Source organism: Capsella rubella, unplaced genomic scaffold (assembly GCF_000375325.1).
Source record: "Capsella rubella cultivar Monte Gargano unplaced genomic scaffold, Caprub1_0 scaffold_4, whole genome shotgun sequence".
NCBI classification, from domain to species: Eukaryota; Viridiplantae; Streptophyta; class Magnoliopsida; order Brassicales; family Brassicaceae; genus Capsella; species Capsella rubella.
The window spans coordinates 13,338,321-13,360,983 of record NW_006238920.1 but is presented as its reverse complement, the minus strand read 5'-3'; the positions used below and the strand labels follow the sequence as shown (position 1 = coordinate 13,360,983).

The 22,663-nt window shown below is 36.3% G+C and overlaps 7 protein-coding genes across 8 annotated transcripts; 5 read left to right on the top strand and 2 right to left on the bottom strand.

Moving 5' to 3' along the window:
* Window positions 1–73: 73 nt before the first annotated feature.
* Window positions 74–1,776, top strand: LOC17887965 (probable thiol methyltransferase 2). Its single transcript, XM_006295647.2, has 8 exons — window positions 74–272; window positions 353–483; window positions 644–730; window positions 905–1,005; window positions 1,093–1,192; window positions 1,284–1,330; window positions 1,419–1,497; window positions 1,605–1,776. Exons 1-8 carry the CDS (start codon window positions 77–79, stop codon window positions 1,659–1,661), a joined length of 798 nt encoding a protein of 265 aa, XP_006295709.2. The 5' UTR covers window positions 74–76; the 3' UTR covers window positions 1,662–1,776.
* A 121-nt stretch (window positions 1,777–1,897) lies between these two features.
* Window positions 1,898–3,449, top strand: LOC111830979 (probable thiol methyltransferase 2). Its single transcript, XM_023784122.1, has 6 exons — window positions 1,898–2,076; window positions 2,171–2,301; window positions 2,386–2,650; window positions 2,960–3,006; window positions 3,093–3,171; window positions 3,257–3,449. The coding sequence occupies exons 3-6, from the start codon at window positions 2,528–2,530 to the stop codon at window positions 3,305–3,307; spliced, it is 300 nt and encodes a 99-aa protein (XP_023639890.1). The 5' UTR covers window positions 1,898–2,076; window positions 2,171–2,301; window positions 2,386–2,527; the 3' UTR covers window positions 3,308–3,449.
* A 1,183-nt stretch (window positions 3,450–4,632) lies between these two features.
* On the top strand, window positions 4,633–6,868 carry LOC17889588 (probable thiol methyltransferase 1). The gene is made up of 8 exons (XM_023784943.1): window positions 4,633–4,735; window positions 5,072–5,202; window positions 5,547–5,633; window positions 5,750–5,850; window positions 5,931–6,030; window positions 6,149–6,195; window positions 6,298–6,376; window positions 6,592–6,868. The coding sequence occupies exons 1-8, from the start codon at window positions 4,633–4,635 to the stop codon at window positions 6,628–6,630; spliced, it is 687 nt and encodes a 228-aa protein (XP_023640711.1). The 3' UTR covers window positions 6,631–6,868.
* An 871-nt stretch (window positions 6,869–7,739) lies between these two features.
* On the top strand, window positions 7,740–10,291 carry LOC17888377 (thiocyanate methyltransferase 1). Of its 2 annotated transcripts, none has more exons than XM_006294818.2 (8): window positions 7,740–7,916; window positions 8,285–8,415; window positions 8,903–8,989; window positions 9,066–9,166; window positions 9,256–9,355; window positions 9,466–9,512; window positions 9,625–9,698; window positions 10,091–10,291. In XM_006294818.2, the coding sequence occupies exons 1-8, from the start codon at window positions 7,820–7,822 to the stop codon at window positions 10,192–10,194; spliced, it is 741 nt and encodes a 246-aa protein (XP_006294880.1). In that variant the 5' UTR covers window positions 7,740–7,819; the 3' UTR covers window positions 10,195–10,291. The 2 variants fall into 2 exon arrangements, with proteins under 2 accessions (XP_006294880.1, XP_023640160.1); XM_023784392.1 differs by having other exon boundaries at window positions 7,746–7,916; window positions 9,625–9,703.
* Window positions 10,292–10,405: 114 nt separating this feature from the next.
* Window positions 10,406–12,541, bottom strand: LOC17890129 (UPF0725 protein At2g20620). Its single transcript, XM_006294381.2, has 7 exons — window positions 12,252–12,541; window positions 11,736–12,152; window positions 11,581–11,640; window positions 11,311–11,488; window positions 11,071–11,186; window positions 10,892–10,978; window positions 10,406–10,805 (listed from the first exon to the last, which is right to left on the bottom strand). The coding sequence occupies exons 1-7, from the start codon at window positions 12,297–12,299 to the stop codon at window positions 10,593–10,595; spliced, it is 1,119 nt and encodes a 372-aa protein (XP_006294443.1). The 5' UTR covers window positions 12,300–12,541; the 3' UTR covers window positions 10,406–10,592.
* Window positions 12,542–13,023: 482 nt separating this feature from the next.
* On the top strand, window positions 13,024–18,229 carry LOC17887621 (type I inositol polyphosphate 5-phosphatase 12). The gene is made up of 11 exons (XM_006296394.2): window positions 13,024–14,039; window positions 14,126–14,378; window positions 14,475–15,279; window positions 15,367–15,494; window positions 15,592–15,676; window positions 15,812–15,974; window positions 16,060–16,100; window positions 16,239–16,506; window positions 16,588–16,711; window positions 16,795–17,155; window positions 17,241–18,229. The coding sequence occupies exons 1-11, from the start codon at window positions 13,199–13,201 to the stop codon at window positions 18,054–18,056; spliced, it is 3,885 nt and encodes a 1,294-aa protein (XP_006296456.1). The 5' UTR covers window positions 13,024–13,198; the 3' UTR covers window positions 18,057–18,229.
* Window positions 18,230–18,505: 276 nt separating this feature from the next.
* Window positions 18,506–20,211, bottom strand: LOC17890320 (polygalacturonase). The gene is made up of 4 exons (XM_006296233.1): window positions 19,765–20,211; window positions 19,148–19,437; window positions 18,820–19,048; window positions 18,506–18,724 (listed from the first exon to the last, which is right to left on the bottom strand). The coding sequence occupies exons 1-4, from the start codon at window positions 20,209–20,211 to the stop codon at window positions 18,506–18,508; spliced, it is 1,185 nt and encodes a 394-aa protein (XP_006296295.1).
* Window positions 20,212–22,663: the final 2,452 nt, after the last annotated feature.

Sequence of the window (22,663 nt, the reverse complement as noted above, 5' to 3'; positions counted from 1 at the left end):
CTTTTCTTTCTTTTTTAATCTTCCGTGGATTCTATTACTAAAGGAAGTACAAATAAAAAACAATTACCAGAAAAGGATGATTAATAGGACAATAAGTCGCTTGTTACAGAGCTTAATTAATCGCAGAAACCTTAATCCTCCTCCTTTGGTCTTAAAAGAGTCGTTGTCGTATCGTTTGGGTTCGTTGACTCCAATGGAAAACGCCGGTAAAGCTATGGCAGTCCAAGCGTCCCGTGAAATATTCCACCGGCTCATGAGCGAGAATTCTTCTGGTATGAAATTTTCTGAGCTCAATTTCGTATTTTGTGTTCATCGTGATTCGTGAATTGATTCATCGATCGTATTGTTTAAGGTGGGTGGGAGAAGAGTTGGGAAGCAGGAGCGACGCCATGGGACTTGGGGAAACCAACTCCGGTTATTGTGAATCTTGTCGAGACTGGTTCATTACCTAATGGCAAAGCTCTAGTTCCTGGTTGTGGAACCGTATGTTCTTCAATACTTCTTGTCTGTTTGCTATATAGAATAGATGTCAACAACACTTGAAAATAAAACTTTGTGTCAGCTTGCCTTGATATGACTGCTCAAACCAACTTTGTTCTTTGGAATTTTCTTTCTGATAGTAGTGACCTGTGGTCATTTGCAGGGTTATGATGTGGTGGCAATGGCTTCCCCTGATCGTTATGTCATTGGACTGGATATATCTAAAACTGCGGTTGAGCGATCATCAAAGGTGTGAATAGTCTATTATGGAATATGTTATGGATATGCTCGTGTCCTTTATATATGTAGCCTGCGTTATTGAGCTAAACTAAGCTAATTTCTTAGAGTTGGTGTCTTGCCTCTAATGCCTGTTCAGAACTTCCTAGGTAATATAACACATTTTTTGTTTAATCTCAAAATGCAGATGTTCTCCTCATTGCCCAATGCAAAATACTTCTCCTTCTTGAGTGAAGATTTCTTCACTTGGGAGCCAGCTGAAAAATTCGATCTCATTTTTGATTATACGTATGGATATAGTCTAAATGTTTGGTTTCTGGTTCATACAAATGTAACTTCAGTTTATATATCACTGCCTTATGACCATTCTCGCAGCTTCTTCTGTGCCTTTGAACCTGGCGTGAGACCTCTATGGGCACAGCGAATGGAGAAACTTCTGAAACCCGGTGGAGAGCTTATAACATTGATGTTTCCTGTAAGAATCATAGCATATATATGTTCTCTGTTTCATCTATCTCCTCACATTTCTGTAGTTGCTGTAAACTTTAAAATGCAATTTTGTGTAGATTGATGAACGTTCTGGAGGTCCTCCTTACAAAGTATCTGTGTCAGAGTAAGAATCTCCTGTTATCTCTTTTACTAAGAGCAACATTAGAGAATTACTTTTCCCAATCTTCACTCTGAATGTTTTCTATGGGTAGATACGAGAAGGTTCTGATTCCATTGGGGTTTGAAGCAATCTCCATTGTGGATAACGAACTTGCTGTAGGACCACGCATGGTAAACATTAACATGAACTGTTGAATAAACCTTCAGATAAATCAATGGAGAATCGTAGTTTCCAGTTTAGGATCAGAAGATAACGTTATCTTGGAATCAATTTTCAGGGAATGGAGAAGCTTGGAAGATGGAAGAAATCTGGCACATTTCACTCCACCTTGTAAATCGTGATTAATGTTTGTTTATTGATCATTACAAAAGCCCATATGCTTCAATCTGTTTATGTCACTGGAAATAATATTTGTAACACATGTTTACTATTCAACAGTTCCCTTTTTAGTTTGCTTTGTGCTCACCAGTTGGTAGTGTCTACTTAGGTTTGATTCATCTCTTTTTGGGTTCTCAATTATCCAGAAGGTTGATCTCCAGTGCATCGATGTTAGAAACCTCGTTACCAAATATTTGACAATTCAACTCTTTCTAGATTTTATTGTTACTGAAATATATTTCTATGTTGGAGAAAATTCTAAGCAGTTCGGGTCATATAATAATATACAAGTTTGGTTATACAATTCATGAAGCAAAACATCAACTTCCCATTCTGTTTCTAAACGCAGTGATCTACCAATGGAGATCATGGTAACATCTTCACAATAATATAGACTGTTGATGGTTATCACACTATTATAATGAGATATGAATGTTTTTGCATGTTTGTGTTGTTTTTGTCAAGGTGGGTGGGAAAAGCTATGGGTAGAAGGAAAAACACTTTGGGATTAAGGAGAAGCGACTCCCCTTGTTGTTCATCTCTGCGAAACGGGTTCATTACCTAATGGAAGAGCTTTAATTCCCAGATGTGGAACCGTTAGTTTCTTTTCTTTTTTTTGTCACACTCTGATTTTTTTCTTGTAAGATATTCGTTTTCCATTAAAAATTGGTTTTTGACAGGGCTATGATGTGGTTGTGATGGCAAACTCTGACCGTCATGTTGTTGGACTTGATCTTTCGAAAACCTCAGTAGAAAGATAAACCACGGTTTGTGGTCTAGATTTTATCAGTTGGTGGATGCTTGAAAATATGTGAAAAGTTGATGTTTAAATCTCAAATGCAGATGTTCTCTACATTGCCTAATTCAAAACATTTCACCTTCTTGCAAGAAGACTTTCTTCACTTGGGAGCCAACAGTGAAATTCAACCTCATTTTCGACTACAAGTATACTTTCTTTCCTTGTATAAACCTTTATATGCTTTGATGTCTTGGTTCATATGATGAAGAGGATAACAAGATCAATGATATATATTCTCGCAGTTTCTTCTGTGCCTTTGAACCTAAAGTTAGACCTAGCTCTATGGGCAAAGCGTATGCAAGAACTTCTGAACACTTGTGGAGAGCTTATAACACTAATGTTTCCTATAAAAAAAAATTTGAAAAAAAAATCATAAAACATTTCGCACATCAAAACAAAGTGTCCCGGTTCTAATATGTTTTTTTTTTTGTTTTTATTGATTGTGTACTACGCAGGTAGATGATCATGTTGGAGGACCTCCTTACCAAGTATCAGTATCAGCGTATGAATCTTTCATCTTCTCAGTAATCTTTTAACAGCTCTAAAAAAACTCTCTTAATGTCTAACTTTGGTCCAAATCTTTTGCAGCTATGAAGAGCTTTTGGTTCCCTTAGGGTTTGAGGTAATCTCTATAGTGGATAACCAACTTGTTCCAGATACACGAAAGGTAAACGAAACAAAGAAATCAACTTCATCACTTTAGTTTCATTGTGAAAGAACAAGAAGGTTTAAGATATAATTAATAATTTCAGGGAATGGAAAAAGTTGGCAGGTGGAGGAAGAAGAAGAAGAAGTCTTTGTAATGAATCCCCTCAATGTCGTCTCTTATGCATATATGGCTCTTCTATACTAAACACAATCAATAAAGATTACATTATAGTGCACATCTGAAATGGGTCCAAACGTTACATATTGTAATAATAAAATGAGGAAGCAATGTCTAAATTCTCATCCGTTTGCCTTACTGAAATTGGCATATACCTTAAGAAGGAAGAGATGTAGCCCTGGGCGTTCGGATTTTCGGATCGGATCGGATCGGATTATTCGGAGTTCGGATTTTTCGGATTGGGATATATAGAATCCGATTTGAATCCGACTGGTTTTCGGATCGGATCGGTTCGGATTTTTTCGGATTCGGATCGGTTTTCAAATTTTATTACGAATCCGAGTTTAAACCGAATCCTATTTCAGATCGGTTTCGGATTCGGATTCTACACTATAAATCCGAAACTTACACTCTAAATCCGAACAATCCAACGTAAAAAAGAGGTTTGAGCGTTGAAGGACAAAAACATAGAGATTATATGTATACTATGTGATGTATTAGACCATGTGTATTCGGGTTAGCAGATAACCGATCAGATTTCGGTTCGGATCGGTTTAAATCCGAAATCCGAATCATGTTCAACATAAAATCCGATCGGTTTTTACATAGTAACCGAAACCGATCCAAATCGGATTTTTCGGATCGGTTCGGATCGGTTTTGTCGGATTCGGATTATATGCCCAGGGCTAAAGAGATGTGTAACACAATACCAAAAAACACAGTCATACTTTAAATATATATGTTTTGTCGTTTTCCGTTATATAGACAGATGTGGGCAGGTAAAGGTTCACTGTTAATTTTTAAAAACCAAGTAGTGAGTGAGTGGGGAAGTTAGGTCGTAGCTTTCTTTCTTTCTGTTAGAATTTGTTGTCTCACTCGGTGTCGGTGGTGGTGGCCTTCTCCTTTGTGATCGATCACACGCGAGTCGTGATGACTAATCTAAATGACACTTAAGTCTTAACTATCAGTAGGTTAAAGAGAATATTGTGGGCCGAATAAAAGCCCACTGGTCTTATTTCTTTGGGATATGTTTAAAATTGTGATGGACGTCGGCCGGTTTATAATTAAGAATGACTTGACTCTATGCATATTATTTAGGGGTCGTCTCTTCTCAATGGGAATATTCGTAATGGGGGCAGAAAGTACAGTGGGTGAGAGAGCAAAATTACTTATTTAATTCTATAAAAATTTAATTTTTTTTGTTCAGTCATTGTTTAATTGTTAAAATTCAATTAAATTAATTTGGAAACCTCTCTATAAATAGCTATCTTGTGCTTCAAGCTTTACAACAAAGTACTAAAAATGGCTGAAGAACAACAACATTCATCAGGTTACAGCAGTGGTGGAAATGTTATCCCTACTCCTGAAGAAGCTGCTACTTTCCAGCCCCAAGTTGTTGCTGAAGGTCATAATTCCTAAATTCCTTCAATCTTCATGTTAAAAAGCTAATGGAGTTTTAGGTCATCGATCCATCATCCAATTTTTTTTATTCATTATGAAAACTATAAATGTGAATATTTGATAAATGAGTCTCACTAACAAAACGAAACAAAAAAACAACAACATATATATGCTTCAAAGAATTAGCACTCCATAAATTAATAATTTGATCATTAGTAAATATTTCCAGTTCCAAATTAGTTTATCAAATAAATAAGTATCTCTATCAATTAGTTATAAATATCATAATCTTGATATTATTAATATAATTTTTTAACCCTAATATATAAAATGTATGCAGGTGGATGGGATAAATGTTGGGAAGACAAGGTAACACCGTGGGATCAAGGAAGAGCCACACCTCTCATTCTTCATCTTCTCGACTCTTCATCTCTCCCTCTTGGCCGTACTCTTGTCCCCGGCTGTGGCGGAGTAATTCATTAGTCCTCTCTTTCTCAATTTAATTTGAGTTCGGTTTTTAGTTTTAAAATATCATATAATACTTTTAGATTTTGGATATTAAAACAACAAAGATAAATTTTAAGAAAATATATGGTGTAGTTTTCTTTAATTATTTTGGTTGGTCTTTGGTTTTAATCTTGGTTTCTTGTATGTTAAGATAATTTTAACCTAATGAATATCATCACGTTTCACTTTCTAGGTTGAATCGCGTAAGTATTTCATGTTTAGTCGCTTTCTAGCTAGTGTAAAATTCTAAAACAATTAAATGCTTGTAATTTAACTTATGTGTATACGATATATACGAATGTGATTAGGGGCACGATGTCGTTGCCATGGCAAGCCCTAAACGTTTCGTCGTTGGATTGGATATTTCTGAAAAGGCTCTCAAGAAAGCTAATGAGGTTATCCACATTTTTTTAGTCTTTCTGATCATTTATCACCTCACAATCCTGATAAATAACGTTTGTCTTTAAACACATACTGAAAAAACTAATCGCTTTCCTTTGATTATATATAGACTTACGGCTCCTCACCGAAGGTAGAATACTTTTCGTTTGTGAAGGAAGATGTCTTCACTTGGCGTCCTAACGAAAAATTCGACCTCATCTTCGATTATGTGTGAGTTTAATTAACAATGAAAATAAAAACTTTAGCAACGATCGAGTAGTTACTAATTAACTAACAATATATATATTCAGGTTTTTCTGCGCAATTGAACCGGAGATGAGAACTGCATGGGGTAAATCCATGCATGAACTCCTAAAACCTGACGGCGAGCTCATAACACTTATGTATCCGGTGATTATTTTCATATATCTCTTCATGTGTGAATGTTCCATAATTCAACCATATAATAGATGTATAATCACAGAGTATATTATATGAATCATTAATACTTTGCGTTTTTATTGATTAGATGACCGACCACGAGGGTGGAGCTCCCTACAAAGTAGCTTTGTCTTCGTACGTAAAATTAACCCTCAAATGTGTCTTATACGTAATTAATCATTCCTTTTGAACTAGTGTTTTGTAGTTTTGTTATATTCTTAATTTTCTGATGTTCAGATACGAAGACGTGTTGGTTCCGGTAGGATTTAAAGCAGTGTCCATTGAGGAGAACCCAGACTCCATCCCCACTCGTAAGGTACAAATAATACACTCATGTTGTGCGAGTTGACACTTGACATATATGTTATATCAGAATAAAAGTTGATATTTTTATTACTGACTGATGTCGTTTATAGTATGATTTCCTTTTTTTCCCCGTTACATAAAATAGTATAAATTTATAAGTTAACTAACTGCCGTTCAAATCATATTATAATGATCATCCTTCTTCGGGTGTACGCATAAAAACAGGGCAAAGAGAAGCTTGCGAGGTGGAAGAAGATCAACTGATTCAAGAGAGAGAGAGATCTTACGCTGTTTAGTAAGATCAGTGTTATATGTGTGTAATGTTGTAATCAATATTAAAGAATAAATTGAGTACCATCATAGTACTCTATGTAAAATATGTAATGTTTGAATGTGATACTTATCAGACCGTGACCAGCGTCTACTCTACGAGGGACCAGATCTATCCCCTTGTTGTTATGTCCCATATATGTTTCCTCTCTTTCATTTGGTGTGTGCTTGTTTATCCAGCGCTTGTGTTTCAATGTAATAAAAGATTTTCCTTTTCCAATTAGAGTTTTTGTCTTTGCAAGCTTTCAAGTTTCTTTCCTTCTAAGAAATTTTTATTAATAATCCACAGTATGATTCCTTGTTGGTGAAATTGGCACACCTCAAAGAGAAAGAGGCGTGTCACACTCCAAAACGTTTTCGTCGTTTTTTTGGTTTAAGTTAAGAACACGACGTACTCACATATAATCCAGTAGTGTGAGATCTTAATTACTCTGTTTCATTGCTTCTATTAAATTTATGTGTGGTCCCTTGATCACACCTAATTAATCTCACTCGTGAGTCGTGAGACTTGTGAGCCCCTCAGAAAGAGTTCTTTAAATGAATGTTGTACACAGAAAATGTTCAATATCTAATTATTGTGGTGGGAATTGGTGAATAATTGAGTGGAAACCAGGGCCACTGATCCCACTTGCTTCTGACTTTCATACGATGGATAAGAATGCATCATGTTCATGGCCTTTCGACATTTTATATATCTATCTTTTTTTTCTACGTTACAATAATGAAATGAGTAATTTACTCGGATCATTTTTACAATCGCCCCATCGTGAATAACTGAATATTGAGGACCTAACTTAAAAAAAAACTAAAATAGTGCAACGTGGTCCAATGAGAAGGCACACAAAAATGGGCAGAAAGGCTCGAGGGTGAAAGCAAAATATATATATATATATAACCTTTATGCAAGATCACGTTTGTTAAATTACTGTTTTAATTTCCTTTTTGTTAAATATAATAATAATAATTCAATTTTGTATCGTCTTTATAGATAAGTAGCATGTGTTAAAAGTTTTTCACAATTTCAAGACCATCAAAAAGAAAAATATTCCCTATATATTGTATATATAAAGGATAAAGCAATAAATAGAAGAAAGAGAGGGATAGAGCTTGAGAACCCCTAGAAATGGCTGAAGAACGTCAAGGTCAGAGCAACGGTGGAGGAAACGTTATTCCTACTCCTGAAGAAGTTGCTACTTTCCTGCACAAAACTGTTGAAGAAGGTCGGTGATTCATATTCATTCTTCCCTTGATGATTCTTTCTTTTTTTCACAATTAACAGAGATTTATATAGGTCTTCTGTCCATATATAGCAATGAGTTTACAATTAGTTATAACCAAAATCAACAGCTTTCTGAACATACAAAGTTCATGTATATTAATTGTTAAGTTTAACGAATTTTCTACTCATCAGAAATTCAATTCGTAATGGTGATTGACTTATATCATTTTTGTGAATTTAATTATCCATATATAGACCAGAAAGTTTTTTTTTTTTTTTTTGTAAGAGGCTTTATATAGACCAGAAAGTTATTTAAACATTTATATTTTTACCGTACGTAATATATAATATAAAATGTATATATTGCAGGTGGATGGGAGAAATGTTGGGAAGAAGAGATAACACCATGGGACCAAGGAAGAGCCACACCTCTCATCGTTCATCTTGTCGACACTTGCTCACTCCCTCTTGGCCGTGCTCTTGTCCCCGGCTGCGGTGGTGTCAGTCTTCTTCTTACTCTGATCTCTTTCCATTTTGGTTTATATGGTTTGCATTCGATTTTTTCCAACGAAAATATTATACTTACGCTAAAAAGAAAAAGAAAAGAGAAAGACAATATGTTATTTATATATATTACAGTTTTGGACTCAACACCTTATTTTATTTTTTAATCAAGACAATACAACTTCATCAGAATTTTGTTGAAAGAAGTTTAATTTTGGTGTAGTTTTCTTTATTTCTGTTGTTTGGTTTTCAGTGTTATTCTCGGTTTTCCGATGTGAATGTACATTAATATCTGTAAACTATTATTTGTTATAATTTTTTTTTAAAAAAAATATATTTAAGTGAATTAAAATCATCAAGTTTGGCTTTTATGATTTTTTCTACTTAATTTATGTTTAGTGGCTTTAATGAAAATGGAATGCTTGTAGATTAACTTTTTTACATAAAATTAATTATGTTATGTACGTTATGACTTATGATTAGGGACACGACGTCGTTGCCATGGCAAGTCCTGAACGTTACGTTGTTGGATTGGATATTTCCGAAAGCGCCCTCACGAAAGCTAATGAGGTTAAACGGCTAAATCACCTCAACGTTCGTCTTTTAAATATACTGAACACTAACAATACTTTTATGTCTGATTTAGACTTACAGCTCCTCACCAAAGGCAAACTACTTTTCATTCGTGAAGGAAGATGTTTTCACTTGGCGTCCTAACGAATTATTCAACCTCATCTTCGATTATGTGTGAGTTTAATCTAACTATGAAATTAAAACATATATAATGTTGGAAGTAAGTAATTAAAATCCAATTAACTAATATAATATACTAACAGGTTCTTCTGTGCCATTGAACCGGAGATGAGATCTGCATGGGCTAAATCTATGCATGAACTCTTAAAACCTGGCGGCGAACTCATAACCCTCATGTATCCGGTAATAATTTCTATTTCATTTCCGTGTGAATATATGTTCCATAAGTCAATGATATATCACTAATCATAAGAGTATATGGATTAATACTTTCATTTTTACTAATTATATAGATTACCGACCACGTTGGTGGACCTCCCTACAAAGTGGATGTCTCTACGTACGTAATCCAATCCCTCACTTTTTTTCTTATAGTTCTGAGTAATTGAATCAACATTTAAGAGTTTAAGTAACTAAAAATATTAGTTTTGTGTGTGTTTTATGTGGATCAGCTACGAGGATGTGTTGGTTCCCGTAGGATTTAAAGCAGTGTCTATCGAGGAGAATCCAAATGCCATTCCTACTCGTAAGGTATAATAGAAGTACACTCACATTGCGCAAGATTACTCATATTTAACATATAATATTTACACATATTATAAAATCAAAGCATAATTAAGTCTATATCTTATGATTTTGGTGTATAGATATCTTCGTAACACATTGCCATGAATTTCATATACACAAAAAAAAATACATATACAGAGTAACCATTATAAGAAACGTTCGAGTACATGAAAAATTAATATACTGCTCAAACTTTTTAACCAAACTTTTCTTTAGGTTTTCAAAACTGAATTATGCCAGTATGATATATTGCAATTTTAAAATTGATTTTTTTCGTTAAATGAAACACTATAAATTTGTAAAGCACAGAGTTTATTTTCTTTCGATCTAATGAGTAAAAAATATGGACAGGGCAAAGAGAAGCTCGGGAGGTGGAAGAAGATCAATTGATCTGTAAGAAAGAGAACTTACGGTTTAGTAAGAGTATTATATGTGTAATCTCTATTAAAGAATAATGGTTATCTTCTATTATATATTTACTAGCTTTATGTATGTTTAAATATTGATGATTGTTATAGTAGTAGCAGTACTAATGTTCATATGATTAATCTCTTTTATTATATACATAACACTCAAATAATACAAAAACATAACAAAGCAAGGAGAGAGAGAGCGAGAGAGAGTGAACGGAATTAGCATAGGCGAATGTAGTAGATATGCAAGCAATAAGGAAATAAACCCCACAAAATGGTGATCCTTAACGTTGCAATATTTGATCCGAAGTAAGTGAGTATATATATGTAAAAGTTATCATCCTTTTGCCTGACTAGCACAGTTTAGATATATACTTAATACATAATGGGGGGGGGGGGGGGATAAGATACTGAAAATAAAAAAGATATAATGGTGGCCTTCACATCAAACACTTGACTTCAAGCGACATATGATGTGGCATTCCATCCATTGTTCTCCTTATGATAACATCGCAGTCTTTGGTGCCACCGCTTTTGAAGCTGATGTAGAAGATAGCATTCTCCGCCTTGGCTTTCTTCTCAGGCTCCACATCTGCTCTGGTTTGCACAATTATCTTTTTAAGGTCATATGGACTATCCCATTCTATTGAGCGCTGCAGCACAACACCAAGAGATCTCATTAACCTACAAAAATTCCCATCCTCTTTCTTTTTTATATAGTCTAAGTCTTTTCTCTCACCGGGAAACAAAAGAAGTTGGTGTGCAATGCGAGTTCCAAGTAGAGACGAAGCCAATCCTTTTCTGCTTCCACCTCTGACTCTTTCAACTGCAAAATCAAGGCAACAACAACATATCACATAGTCTCTAGCTAGGCATGCTTCCCCTAAAGCGTTTGAGGGAGGGGCTGGGGGCTCATACCTCGTAGTATTGCAGGTTGTCAGTGGTATCCTCAGGCATCGAGTTGGGCATATCTCCTCTGAAGAAGTCATCGACGGCAAGTTTGTCAAACTCGTCACATGGGAAGGCTTCCTCCTCTGAAGTGATATTACACAAGTAGACATGGCCAAGAATGATTAGACACAAACACACTAATAATAATAATAATAATAATGATAATATAACAAAGAGAGGTTAAGAAAAAGGTGCATTAGAGATTACCTGGCAATAATGTGCATTGGGTTGTAATGAAAGTCAAGTAGCCTTCATTCCGAAACTCAACGACCCTTGTTATGAACTCAAAAGTGGAATACCAGCGAGTTGGATCCGTTGCATAAAATTTTACAAGCTCATAAAATAACTCATCGTCGTCATGACAGAAAAATTTAAGGTTTGTCCGCTGCAAAGATGAGAATATGAACTTGTACGATATATATACAAAACCAACAATGGTGAGCATGGAAAGGGAAAGAGAAACTTATATTAATTTACATTTTGCAGATTGTAGCAATGAAGTCCAACTTTACCAAACATCCTTTCATCTCCAGAAGGCTGTAAAAATCATCAGAATATACATATATGATATGAAGTACCTTAAAACTTAAAACCCCTAAAGATTTTACGTAAACAAGAGGTGCAAAAATTACCATAGGTACATAGGCGGTGGGTGTAGGGGGTTCATAGCCAAAACCCCATTCGTAAGGTGGTTCATCCATGTCAAGAAGAGATTCGGAGAAATTGTCATAATCAGGTTGGTCGTCTGTAGATGGTGACAAGGGCAAGTGAGTTTCCTCAGAGGGGGGAGAGAATAATTGAGGTTCGGGGAGCTCTGCAATTTGGGAGCAAGAGTAAGGTTGAGGAGGTTCGGAGGGGGGCTCGTAATTGTAAGGTTCTGCAGGGGGCAAGAAATCTTTAAGGGATCGAGCAGAGTTGTTGGTGAAGAAAAATCTTTGCCCTTCCATGTTGTGGTACAACGGTAAAAAGTCATTAAAGCTGAAGGGTGGTACTGGGTGCGTATAGTAATCCATCTCATCTGGTACTCGTGGTAAAGCATCATTGAGTCCCTTACCCCAATTATTAAAAAAAAACATTAGAATCATGAGAGTTGATGCAAGAGAGAGAGAAAGAGAGAGGAATCGATTCATCAGTAGAAATCCAATTACCGTCAAATTCAGTGGGCTACTTGTGGCTTCTTCTTTTTGCTTCGACATGCTCGATCGGAAGACTCAAATTCTCTGATACGAAGAAGAGGATTTTTAGATTCAATTAAAAATCTCAACCCTAATTTATATCAAACCACACACAATCAGGTAGAGGGATTCCGATAGACACTTTAGTAAACCGTAGTGCGCCCAAATCAAAAAATATATGAAAAGAGAGATTTCAGCAGAGAAGAAAAGTCAGATGATCTGACGCTGTGGAGGACTAAAGGGGTGGTATTGGTTTGTGACTTATAAAGAATTTCCATGATTTAAAAAAAATCATATATGTAAATAAAATCATTTAAAAGATTGTTAGAGAGTTTTTTTTAGTAATCTTGTTGACTTGAATTCTATAATCTTGTAAAGTCTTTCCAACAATCTCTCTATTTTGATAATATTTTTCATTACTTTAATTTGTAAAGAAAAGTGTTTAAAATCATAAACCAATAACATAAAAATTTAATTCATTAACAATCAAAGATTTTTATGTTTTAATTGAATAACTCATAACTTCTAATGACTAAAGATTTTAAATAAGTATTTAAAAATCAGTAATTAATAACACCAAATTTTTAAAAAGTTTAATAAAATCTTGATTAAATAACAACTGATTTTACATAACATTTGAAGTTTTTAAAACTTTCTATAAATCACTAAAAGGAGCGAAGTAAAATAATACAATATACAAAATTGAAAACGAAGAAGATAAATTAAGGCAAGAGAAGAGAAGGAGAGAAAAAGATGGAGCGCAGTGCAGAGAAAAATGGAGGAGCTAGAGAGAAGCAACAGTTAAACTCTCTTCTCGCCATGTTTCTCCCGAACACTTCGCTCCTTCTCTCTCTCCCTCCTCTTACATTTTCTTCATTCACCCCATTTCTCTCATTCTCTTTCCTCTATCTTCTTCCGCCATGGATATCAACAACAACAACCACCATCGCTCCGAAGACGACGAAGAAGACGACGCTCTCTCCGCCATGAGCTCCGTTCCTCCTCCTCGCAAAATCCATTCCTACAGCCATCAGCTTCGTGCCACCGGTAAGAAAGGCCGTCACCACCGCCAGCGTCAACACAGCCTTGACGATATCCCCAAAATCACTGAATTCGTCTCTGGATGCGGCATCTCCGGCGATTCTTCCGATGACGAGTTTTATACTTACGCTACCACCACCAATTCCTCATCTTTTCCCTTCACCAGAGGTGATACCGGAGATTCTGATGATTACTTGATTACGCACCAGCCTGAGATCGGAGAGGATTTTCAACCGCTTCCTGAATTCGTCGGCTCTGGAGGCGGCGTTGGGATGTTTAAAGTACCGACGCGATCTCCTTTGCACTCAGCGCGTCCCCCTTGTTTAGAGTTGAGGCCACATCCGTTAAAGGAAACTCAAGTTGGGAGATTTTTGAGGAACATTGCTTGCACGGGTACACAATTGTGGGCTGGACAAGAGAGTGGTGTTAGATTTTGGAACTTCGATGATGCCTTTGAGCCTGGTTGTGGTTTAAGCGATCGTGTTCAGAGAGGTGATGAGGATGCTGCGCCATTTCAGGAGTCGGCTAGTACATCCCCAACCACTTGTTTGATGGTTGATAATGGGAATAGGCTTGTCTGGAGTGGCCACAAGGATGGAAAGATTCGCTCTTGGAAGATGGATTATGAGGTTGATGATGGTGATGATTGTCCTTTCAAGGAAGGTCTCTCTTGGCAAGCTCACAAGGGTCCTGTCAATTCTGTGATCATGAGTTCTTATGGTATATAATTCTACCTCAAAATTCTTTCTTTTTTTCCTTGTAATGGATACAATCTTAAATTCATTGCTTATTATTGGAAAATCCAGGCGATTTGTGGTCATGTTCGGAAGGTGGTGTGATAAAAATATGGACTTGGGAATCTATGGAGAAATCACTTTCGCTTAGGTTGGAGGAGAAACATATGGCTGCTTTGTTGGTAGAAAGGTCAGGGATTGATCTCAGGGCTCAAGTTACTGTCAACGGAACTTGCAATATATCTTCCTCTGAAGTCAAGTGTTTGTTAGCTGATAATGTAAGATCTAAAGTTTGGGCTGCTCAGCTTCAAACCTTCTCCTTATGGTGAGTACTGATTGATGCTTTAGCTCAAAAATTTGATTGCAAGATTTGTATGTCTTCTTGGATGTAAAATATTTAATGGGGTCAATATCTTTGCAGGGATGGTCGTACAAAAGAACTACTGAAAGTGTTCAACACAGAAGGTCAGACTGAAAACAGGGTTGAAATGCCATCAGGACAGGAACAACCTGCAGAAGATGAGATGAAGACGAAAATTGCATCTACTTCGAAAAAGGAGAAACCACATGGATTCTTGCAACGCTCAAGGAATGCAATAATGGGAGCTGCGGATGCTGTCAGAAGGGTTGCAACAAGAGGAGGAGGGGCATATGAAGATGCTAAGAGGACAGAAGCGATGGTTTTAGCTGGGGATGGCATGATTTGGACTGGATGCACAAATGGCTTACTTATACAATGGGACGGAAATGGAAACCGATTACAGGATTTTCGTCACCATCAGTGTGCTGTATTGTGTTTCTGCACTTTTGGGGAAAGAATATACATTGGTTATGTTAGCGGTCACATCCAGATAATTGATCTTGAAGGCAATTTAATTGCGGGATGGGTTGCACACAATAACGCAGTGATAAAGATGGCAGCAGCTGATGGCTACATTTTTAGCTTAGCCACTCACGGTGGTATACGTGGATGGCATGTGATTTCTCCTGGGCCTCTTGACGGGATAATAAGGTCTGAATTGGCTGAAAAAGAACGGACATATGCACAGACTGACAGTGTTAGGATTCTGATCGGTTCATGGAATGTTGGCCAAGGAAAAGCTTCCCATGATGCGCTTATGTCTTGGTTAGGTTCTGTAGCATCAGATGTTGGTATTCTTGTTGTAGGCTTACAAGAAGTAGAAATGGGTGCTGGGTTTTTGGCAATGTCAGCTGCTAAAGAATCGGTGAGACAATAGTGGAAAGAGTATGCTGACTATATTTTTTTCTTCACGGTGTTATTTTTTTTTACCTCTTTTTGGTTTTTATATTAGGTAGGAGGAAATGAAGGAAGTACGATAGGGCAGTACTGGATAGATACAATAGGAAAGACCTTAGACGAAAAAGCAGTTTTTGAACGCATGGGATCGAGGCAGTTAGCTGGTTTACTCATATCACTTTGGTGAGTTGAAATATCCCATGAGAGAGCTTATCCAACAGACAAGTAAAGCTTTATTCATAGTTTGATGGTGTCTTGATATATTTTGATATTAATTCAGGGTGAGGAAGAATCTAAGAACCCATGTAGGCGATATTGATGTTGCAGCGGTTCCATGTGGTTTTGGACGTGCAATAGGAAACAAGGTAAAACTCTGTCTTCCGATAAAAATAAAGTACCTTTGCTTTATTTCATTTTATTCCATTTTCTCCAGTGTGTGGATAAATCTTGTTTCTTATATAGCGGCAGCTTACCTGATTTACTTTTTAACATCGAATTAGGGAGGTGTAGGTTTGAGAATTAGGGTCTTTGATCGGATTATGTGCTTCATCAACTGTCACTTGGCCGCACATCTAGAAGCTGTAAACCGCAGAAATGCTGATTTCGATCATATCTACAAAACAATGTCCTTCACCCGATCATCTGCTCATAATGCACCGGCCGGTATATTTTTACACTTATTTTTCACCTCACTTCTCCTTTCTTAATGCAACTCATGTGTATACCCCATGACTTTTAACTTATGCAGCTGGTGTGTCTACCAGTTCTCATACTACAAAAAGCGCAAATGTAAGTCTCTTTTTGTTATTTCATCTTGTATAGTTTAACACAGAGCTAATGATCACGCTCAACAAATCAGTCATGTTTTCCCTCCTATCTTTGGTTGAGTTTTTTGCTTACCTTAGACCCCTCTCACACATTTTGCAGAATGCAAACATAAACACAGAAGAGACGAAACAAGACCTAGCAGAGGCGGACATGGTTGTATTTTTTGGTGATTTCAACTACCGCCTGTTTGGTATATCATATGATGAAGCTAGGGACTTCGTCTCACAAAGAAGCTTCGATTGGCTTAGAGAAAAAGATCAGCTCAGGGCAGAGATGAAAGCTGGAAGAGTTTTTCAAGGAATGCGTGAAGCCATCATTACTTTCCCTCCAACTTATAAGTTTGAAAGACACCGGCCTGGCTTAGGAGGTACATAAATCATATTGTATGAAAAGTGTTTGCAGCATACAAAAATTTGATGTTTTATTTTGTCAATGCTTTCTTCCTTAGGGTATGATTCTGGTGAGAAAAAGCGGATTCCTGCGTGGTGTGATAGAGTAATATACAGAGACACACGTACAAGTCCAGAATCTGAATGCAGTTTAGACTGTCCTGTTGTTGCTTCGATTATGTTGTAAGATTTTCCTTACAATGTTGTAAGATTCCACCTCATCTATATCTACCAAGTCTTTAACTGTTTTGGCGGGTTATGGATAGGTATGATGCTTGTATGGATGTGACAGACAGTGATCACAAACCGGTCCGTTGCAAATTCCATGTGAAGATAGAGCATGTTGATAGATCAGTAAGGAGACAAGAGTTTGGTAGAATTATCAAGACCAATGAGAAAGTCAGAGCGTTGCTCGAGGACTTACGTTATGTACCAGAGACAATTGTTAGCAGCAACAACATAGTTCTCCAGAACCAAGACACCTTCGTGCTTCGCATCACCAACAAATGTGTCAAGGACAACGCTGTGTTTAGGATCTTGTGCGAAGGACAGAGTACAGTGAGAGAAGACGAAGACACGCTTGAGTTACATCCATTAGGCTCATTCGGTTTCCCACGGTGGCTCGAGGTATCCAAACTAAAACGATCAATCCTTGGTTATAAATTTCTCAAGACTTGCCTTTTTTAAGATGATTGGGCTTCTTTTGTTTCAGGTAACGCCAGCTGCAGGAGCTATAAAACCAGATAGTGCAGTGGAGGTATCGGTTCACCATGAGGAATTCCATACATTAGAAGATTTTGTAGATGGAATTCCACAGAATTGGTGGTGTGAGGACACTCGGGATAAGGAAGCAATACTTGTGGTGAATGTACAAGGAGGTTGTTCGACTGAGACTGTGTGCCACCGTGTCCATGTTCGTCATTGCTTTTCGGCTAAAACTCTTAGGATCGACTCCAATCCATCTAATTCCAAATCCCAGAGTTTGAAGAAGAATGAAGGAGACTCTAAATCTCTGAGTAGTAAGAAGAACGAAGGCGATTCCAACTCAAAGTCTCAGAAGAAGAGTGATGGAGATTCCAACTCAAAGTCTCAGAAGAAGAGCGACGGAGAGTCCAACTCGAAGTCTCAGAAGAAGAGCGACGGAGAATCCAACTCGAAGTCTCAGAAGAAGAGCGACGGAGAGTCCAACTCGAAGTCTCAGAAGAAGAGCGACGTAGACTCCAACTCCAAGTCTTTGAAGAAGAGCGACGGAGACTCCAACTCCAAGTCTTCGAAGAAGAGCGAGGGAGACACCAACTCCAAGTCTCAGAAGAAGGGCGATGGAGATTCGAGCTCCAAGTCTCAAAAGAAGAGCGATGGAGGAGATTCGAGCTCTAAGTCTCACAAGAAGAGTGATGGAGACTCCAGTTCTAAGTCTCAGAAGAAGAATGATGGAGATGTTTCAAGCTCATACAAGTCGCAGAGTGGAAAGAAAAATGGTAGCTCGTCAACGGTAGAGGAGAGCCGAAATAGCCACAACAAACGTTGACTTTTTTTGAAAAGAAAATCAGTGAAATTTTTTTGGAGTAACTTTTATTACAAATACCAACATATATATATATTTAAAACTGTAAATTGACCATGCTCACTTGTTTGTATTTTACATTCAAATACCAACACTTTCTCCCTCTTTTAATTTCATTCATTTTCATTTTACATTCATTATAATGTTCCAATTCGTTGTAATTTTTTATAAGAAATAGAGCCTTGCGTATGAACCATAAATGTTGGATGAGCAACGGTCTTTAGCTTCAGTACGTTGTATAATCCAATATTTCAATATAGTTTGCACCAAAAAGGAGTACAAATTAGAGTTGCATGATTTACATACATATATGAAGACGCAAAACAAAACAACTCGATCACCGAACGCAAATAATACTCTGCGTTCACGATGGTGTAATGTCCATCCATATACATCTTCAAATTCAAAAATTATCAAAGACAACCTCGAGGCATCACCACACCAGCCTTAACTCCTTTAATATTCTTACACGTCGAAGTAGCTGACCGACCGTTAAACGTTAGCTTAATATCGTGCAATCTAATCGCTTGGCACGGATTACTACGACTGCAATCAAACGTTAAAGCCTGTTGCGTCCGCGACGTCCCTTGAATGTTTCTATACACAACCTGACTAATCTTCACTCCAGAACCCTACATATATATAAATAAACAGAACCAATCAGATTAGTTTTATATAATTCTATTATGTATTTAGCTACGGTCTCAACTTCGATCAATAATTTTACCTGTTTAGGACAACCCTGATGAGTCGGGCAATAATTCTGATCGACGATGATTGGATTCTGAACATTTTTCATGACCAGATTCTGAAATAAAACGTTTCTTACAAATCCTGTACTTTGCCTAGCCCATGTTTTGATCCGAACACCATTATCCGAACCCGAAAAAACAGAGTTCACCAATGTTATGTTCTGTACTCCAGCTTCATTTGCATCTCTCCCTAGACTCCCAATACTGATAACAATTAATATAATCAGCATCACAAAGAAAACATTATAGAATCTTGCTTTCCAAGTAATCTTTAAACAAGAACATATGCTTTAGTTGTCATACCTAATTCCATGGCCTGGACCGCAGTTGAGCTTAGACATATAGAGGTTACGAGTTCCCGGACCGATAGAGATACAATCATCTCCGGTCTGAAACGTGCTATCGGTTACGGTAACACCAGCAGAAGCTTGGACATGGAGGCCGTCTGTGTTAGGACTTTGGTCCGGAGCCACTAACTTAACTTTCCGGACGACTACATTGTTACAGCTATTTATAACCATATGTGTTGCTTGACTGTTTATTGACGTTAAACCGGTCACTACGATGTCGTTTGCCCAGTTAAACGTCATTGACTGCCAAAAAATAAAATAAAACATCATCAATTTACTGCCAATATTACCAATCTAAAAATCACAAAATTATTTCAATAATTTAAAAATCACTGCTATATCAGATGATGAAAACAAAAATTGAATCGAAAAACCAAAACCATATACAAAAAAAAACTGATATGATTGTTTAAGTTAGAGTAAAACAAAAATTATTTAGAAACTAATCATATATTTTACTACATTGTTACCTATTCGTTTTTAAGTATTGTTTGTTACTATTTTTTTTATTCAGAATATAAGAAACCAGAAAAGGAAAAAACAAAAAGTTAGTTAAATCGGTTATCTTACTCTGGCGCCGGCAGGACAACTCTTTCCGGATTTACGACAAGCCCAAAAAGAAGCACCTCTAGCATCTAACGTTCCTCCGTTGATCGAGATCCGGTTAACTTTCACGAACAAGATCCAATAACCGGAGTTTCCCAAACCGCGGTAATCCGAAGGAGCAACGATCGTTCCATAGATCTGGAACGTAATTCTACTGCGGCATGGACCACGAAACTCCACCGGTTTGAGCAAGAAGCTCCCTCTCGGGACCGTCACAGTGACTGATGCAGCTGAACGGCAAGCTGCTTGCCACGCGCCGAGGAATGCTCTCGTGGAGTCCGTTCGACCGTCTGGTTTAGCACCGAAGTTGACGACGTTGTAGTTGTTAGCAGCCGTTGTTGATCTCATCAGCAAGAAGCTTGAGAAGAACATGATCAGCAAAACAGCTACGAGCTTATTCTTATTATCCATATATTTAATGTTTCTTGAAAAAAAAAAGAGAAAGATCAGTGATATAAATCTTTGTAGATTTTTGGATTTTGTAAAAAGTATATATGTTTTGTGTTTGTGATGTAGTGTGATGGTGAAGTAATCGGAAACGGTTATGATGGGTTCTTTATATGCAATTGTATATATAGTGGTATGTTTGGATATATTTATTTACGTTGACAAATTTCTAAATTGTAATGCTATAATGATTGTTTGATATTGATTAATTTCAAATGAATGATATGTACGGTTCGCACAAACGCATGTGATGATGATAAGCAGTTGTGAATTCCTTAAGCAAATAATGCTCATCTACAAACGAGTAAGCATGTGATCCATGTTCACTTGTATAATTCTAACTTTTATGTTAGTTTAACTCGAGAATGTAATAGTATAGTTAATAAATTGGTAATTGCAAAATAAATAAATAAATGATGCTAGTAGTGTCCGTGGAGTTTTTCAATCGTTCTTCGGTTAAATTATATTAATACGAATTACGAAAGAAGAGAGGTCCAGGTTTCATGTATGGCATAAGTTATGGCATGTGACATGTGGACAGTGGGAATGTTATATTCAATCGTAGCCGTAGATGCAGGAGAGCCTTCGAATCCTACGGTCATGAGCAGCAATAGTCAACAAAAGGCTCTTGGGACAAAAAAAGAAGAAAGGATATGTAGTGAAAGTCAACCAATGTTTACTTATCACGTAATAAGCAAACAGGTAACATGGGATCCCATGTAACATTAATCTATATATTTGGAAAAATGATCAACATGTATTAGAATAATTATCACATGGGTTTACGTGAATGCATGGATGATGGACCGTACCGTTATCATTTATCAATGACGGTTAGACTCAATTTAAATGGGTTTCTTCTCCAAATTAATAACCTAATCAATAATTTTTTATTATCTTTTTTTTTTTCTTGATTTGAATATTCTTGTACCATGTTGGCTTGAGCCTTGAGTAAGGGGTTTTACATTGATTGAAGTAAGAGGCATAAACAGAGCAAGTAATTATGATTTTATTAGGTTATAGAGAGTTGCCGAATAGCCAAAATTATGTAAGCATGTTTCTTGCTTAGAAAACAACTGATTTTGGTTTTAGAAAAAAGAAAAACTGATTTAAACGCATATATAGAATGGTGAAACTGCATTTGTTTTGTAAGTTTTCCTTAAAGTTTAAACCAAAAAAAAAAAACAATTTAACTGGTTAATGCATATGGGATATCCAAATTTAATCTTGAGAATATCACGTTGAAGTAAACGATAGACACTGGATTTTGACAAGAAACACACACAAAAAAAACAAAAAAAAAAACAAAAAAAAAAACTTTAAAACCTACATTTGTGATGATACTTTATTTTTTTTCTTGATAATACTATTTTACGCTTACTATATATATATATATATATATATATATATATATATATATATATATATATATTCAAATATCTGAAAATGAAGTTCAAAAAAAAAAAACCTGAGAAATGAAATGATATGTACGGTTTACATGTGAGAAATTCTCAAACAATTTCTTAAGGGTGGACGTACGTACGACTAATGATTTTTTTATTTATTTTTTTCTAATATGTAAATATCATAAAGGTGAATAATCTATTAGTAATTTGGCCTAATAATCCCAAAAGCTATCTTAATAGAGAAGGATTGTCACATTGCTCAAAGATTTTTCTTCCAAAAACTCTAATATAATCAGGTTTTTATAGTATTACGTAAATAATAACCTAAGATATTTCGGATCCTTGGCAAAAAAGATAGTTTTGATCTATGAGACATTTCTCATCATCAAATTTCGAAACACCACTTTCCTTTAGCATAAGTGGTGCCATCATAAACCGTGATCCGGTTAACGTTAGCGAAGAAGAGAATCCAAGAACCGGACTTATATACCTCTATACTCTTAAGAGTTTGCCGAAGCCACAAGTGTGTTCATTCGATTTTGAAAGTTCTAATCACGGACACGGTGCCAATCACGCGTCAACGGTTCGCCTAACGTGTATCAATCACGTCACTAGGAAGAGAAAAATGGTAAGATTTCTTGTTTCTCTTTTTCCTTTTTTCTTTCACCCGAACGGGTAACTTATTATATGTGACCGTTGTGAAAGTTTTTCTATTTAAAAAGTAAATGATAACTGTAGATGAATAATGGTAAGGATGAATAATCTTAGTATATATTAATATATGTAACTTTAAGGTGTACGTGTGTGTGTGCGCGTCTATGCTCTATAGCATATACCGTCTAGATGGGTAAGGTGAAAAGAATAGATTTTTTAACTGGTTAAGAAATTTAAATTTTAGATTATTAGTTAAAATACAATCATTTAGTAGTTAGAGATATCATTAGTTCGAGTTGTAAGCTCTTTTTTTTTTTAATGAACATATGAACAATTACAAAATAAATAAAGTGATG

Excerpts from the sequence above, each read along its gene's own strand:
- LOC17889588 (XM_023784943.1), top strand. The coding sequence starts at position 4,633 with ATGGCTGAAGAACAACAACATTCATCAGGTTACAGCAGTGGTGGAAAT. Across the intron at positions 5,203-5,546 it reads TTGTCCCCGGCTGTGGCGGA|GGGCACGATGTCGTTGCCAT; the intron begins GTAATTCATTAG and ends GAATGTGATTAG. Across the intron at positions 6,196-6,297 it reads TACAAAGTAGCTTTGTCTTC|ATACGAAGACGTGTTGGTTC; the intron begins GTACGTAAAATT and ends TCTGATGTTCAG.
- LOC17890320 (XM_006296233.1), bottom strand. The coding sequence starts at position 20,211 with ATGGATAATAAGAATAAGCTCGTAGCTGTTTTGCTGATCATGTTCTTC. Across the intron at positions 19,438-19,764 it reads GTTGTCCTGCCGGCGCCAGA|TCAATGACGTTTAACTGGGC; the intron begins GTAAGATAACCG and ends ATTTTTTGGCAG. Across the intron at positions 19,049-19,147 it reads GGTCCAGGCCATGGAATTAG|TATTGGGAGTCTAGGGAGAG; the intron begins GTATGACAACTA and ends AATTGTTATCAG.
- LOC17890129 (XM_006294381.2), bottom strand. The coding sequence starts at position 12,299 with ATGTCGAAGCAAAAAGAAGAAGCCACAAGTAGCCCACTGAATTTGACG. Across the intron at positions 11,641-11,735 it reads CCACCGCCTATGTACCTATG|CCTTCTGGAGATGAAAGGAT; the intron begins GTAATTTTTGCA and ends TGATTTTTACAG. Across the intron at positions 10,806-10,891 it reads CCAACTTCTTTTGTTTCCCG|CGCTCAATAGAATGGGATAG; the intron begins GTGAGAGAAAAG and ends GTTGTGCTGCAG.
- LOC17887621 (XM_006296394.2), top strand. The coding sequence starts at position 13,199 with ATGGATATCAACAACAACAACCACCATCGCTCCGAAGACGACGAAGAA. Across the intron at positions 15,495-15,591 it reads GGTTTACTCATATCACTTTG|GGTGAGGAAGAATCTAAGAA; the intron begins GTGAGTTGAAAT and ends ATATTAATTCAG. Across the intron at positions 16,101-16,238 it reads ATACTACAAAAAGCGCAAAT|AATGCAAACATAAACACAGA; the intron begins GTAAGTCTCTTT and ends CACATTTTGCAG.
- LOC111830979 (XM_023784122.1), top strand. The coding sequence starts at position 2,528 with ATGTTTAAATCTCAAATGCAGATGTTCTCTACATTGCCTAATTCAAAA. Across the intron at positions 3,007-3,092 it reads TACCAAGTATCAGTATCAGC|CTATGAAGAGCTTTTGGTTC; the intron begins GTATGAATCTTT and ends AATCTTTTGCAG. Across the intron at positions 3,172-3,256 it reads TTGTTCCAGATACACGAAAG|GGAATGGAAAAAGTTGGCAG; the intron begins GTAAACGAAACA and ends TAATAATTTCAG.
- LOC17888377 (XM_006294818.2), top strand. The coding sequence starts at position 7,820 with ATGGCTGAAGAACGTCAAGGTCAGAGCAACGGTGGAGGAAACGTTATT. Across the intron at positions 9,356-9,465 it reads TCATAACCCTCATGTATCCG|ATTACCGACCACGTTGGTGG; the intron begins GTAATAATTTCT and ends CTAATTATATAG. Across the intron at positions 9,699-10,090 it reads TCCAAATGCCATTCCTACTC|GGCAAAGAGAAGCTCGGGAG; the intron begins GTAAGGTATAAT and ends AAATATGGACAG.
- LOC17887965 (XM_006295647.2), top strand. The coding sequence starts at position 77 with ATGATTAATAGGACAATAAGTCGCTTGTTACAGAGCTTAATTAATCGC. Across the intron at positions 273-352 it reads CATGAGCGAGAATTCTTCTG|GTGGGTGGGAGAAGAGTTGG; the intron begins GTATGAAATTTT and ends GTATTGTTTAAG. Across the intron at positions 484-643 it reads TAGTTCCTGGTTGTGGAACC|GGTTATGATGTGGTGGCAAT; the intron begins GTATGTTCTTCA and ends GGTCATTTGCAG.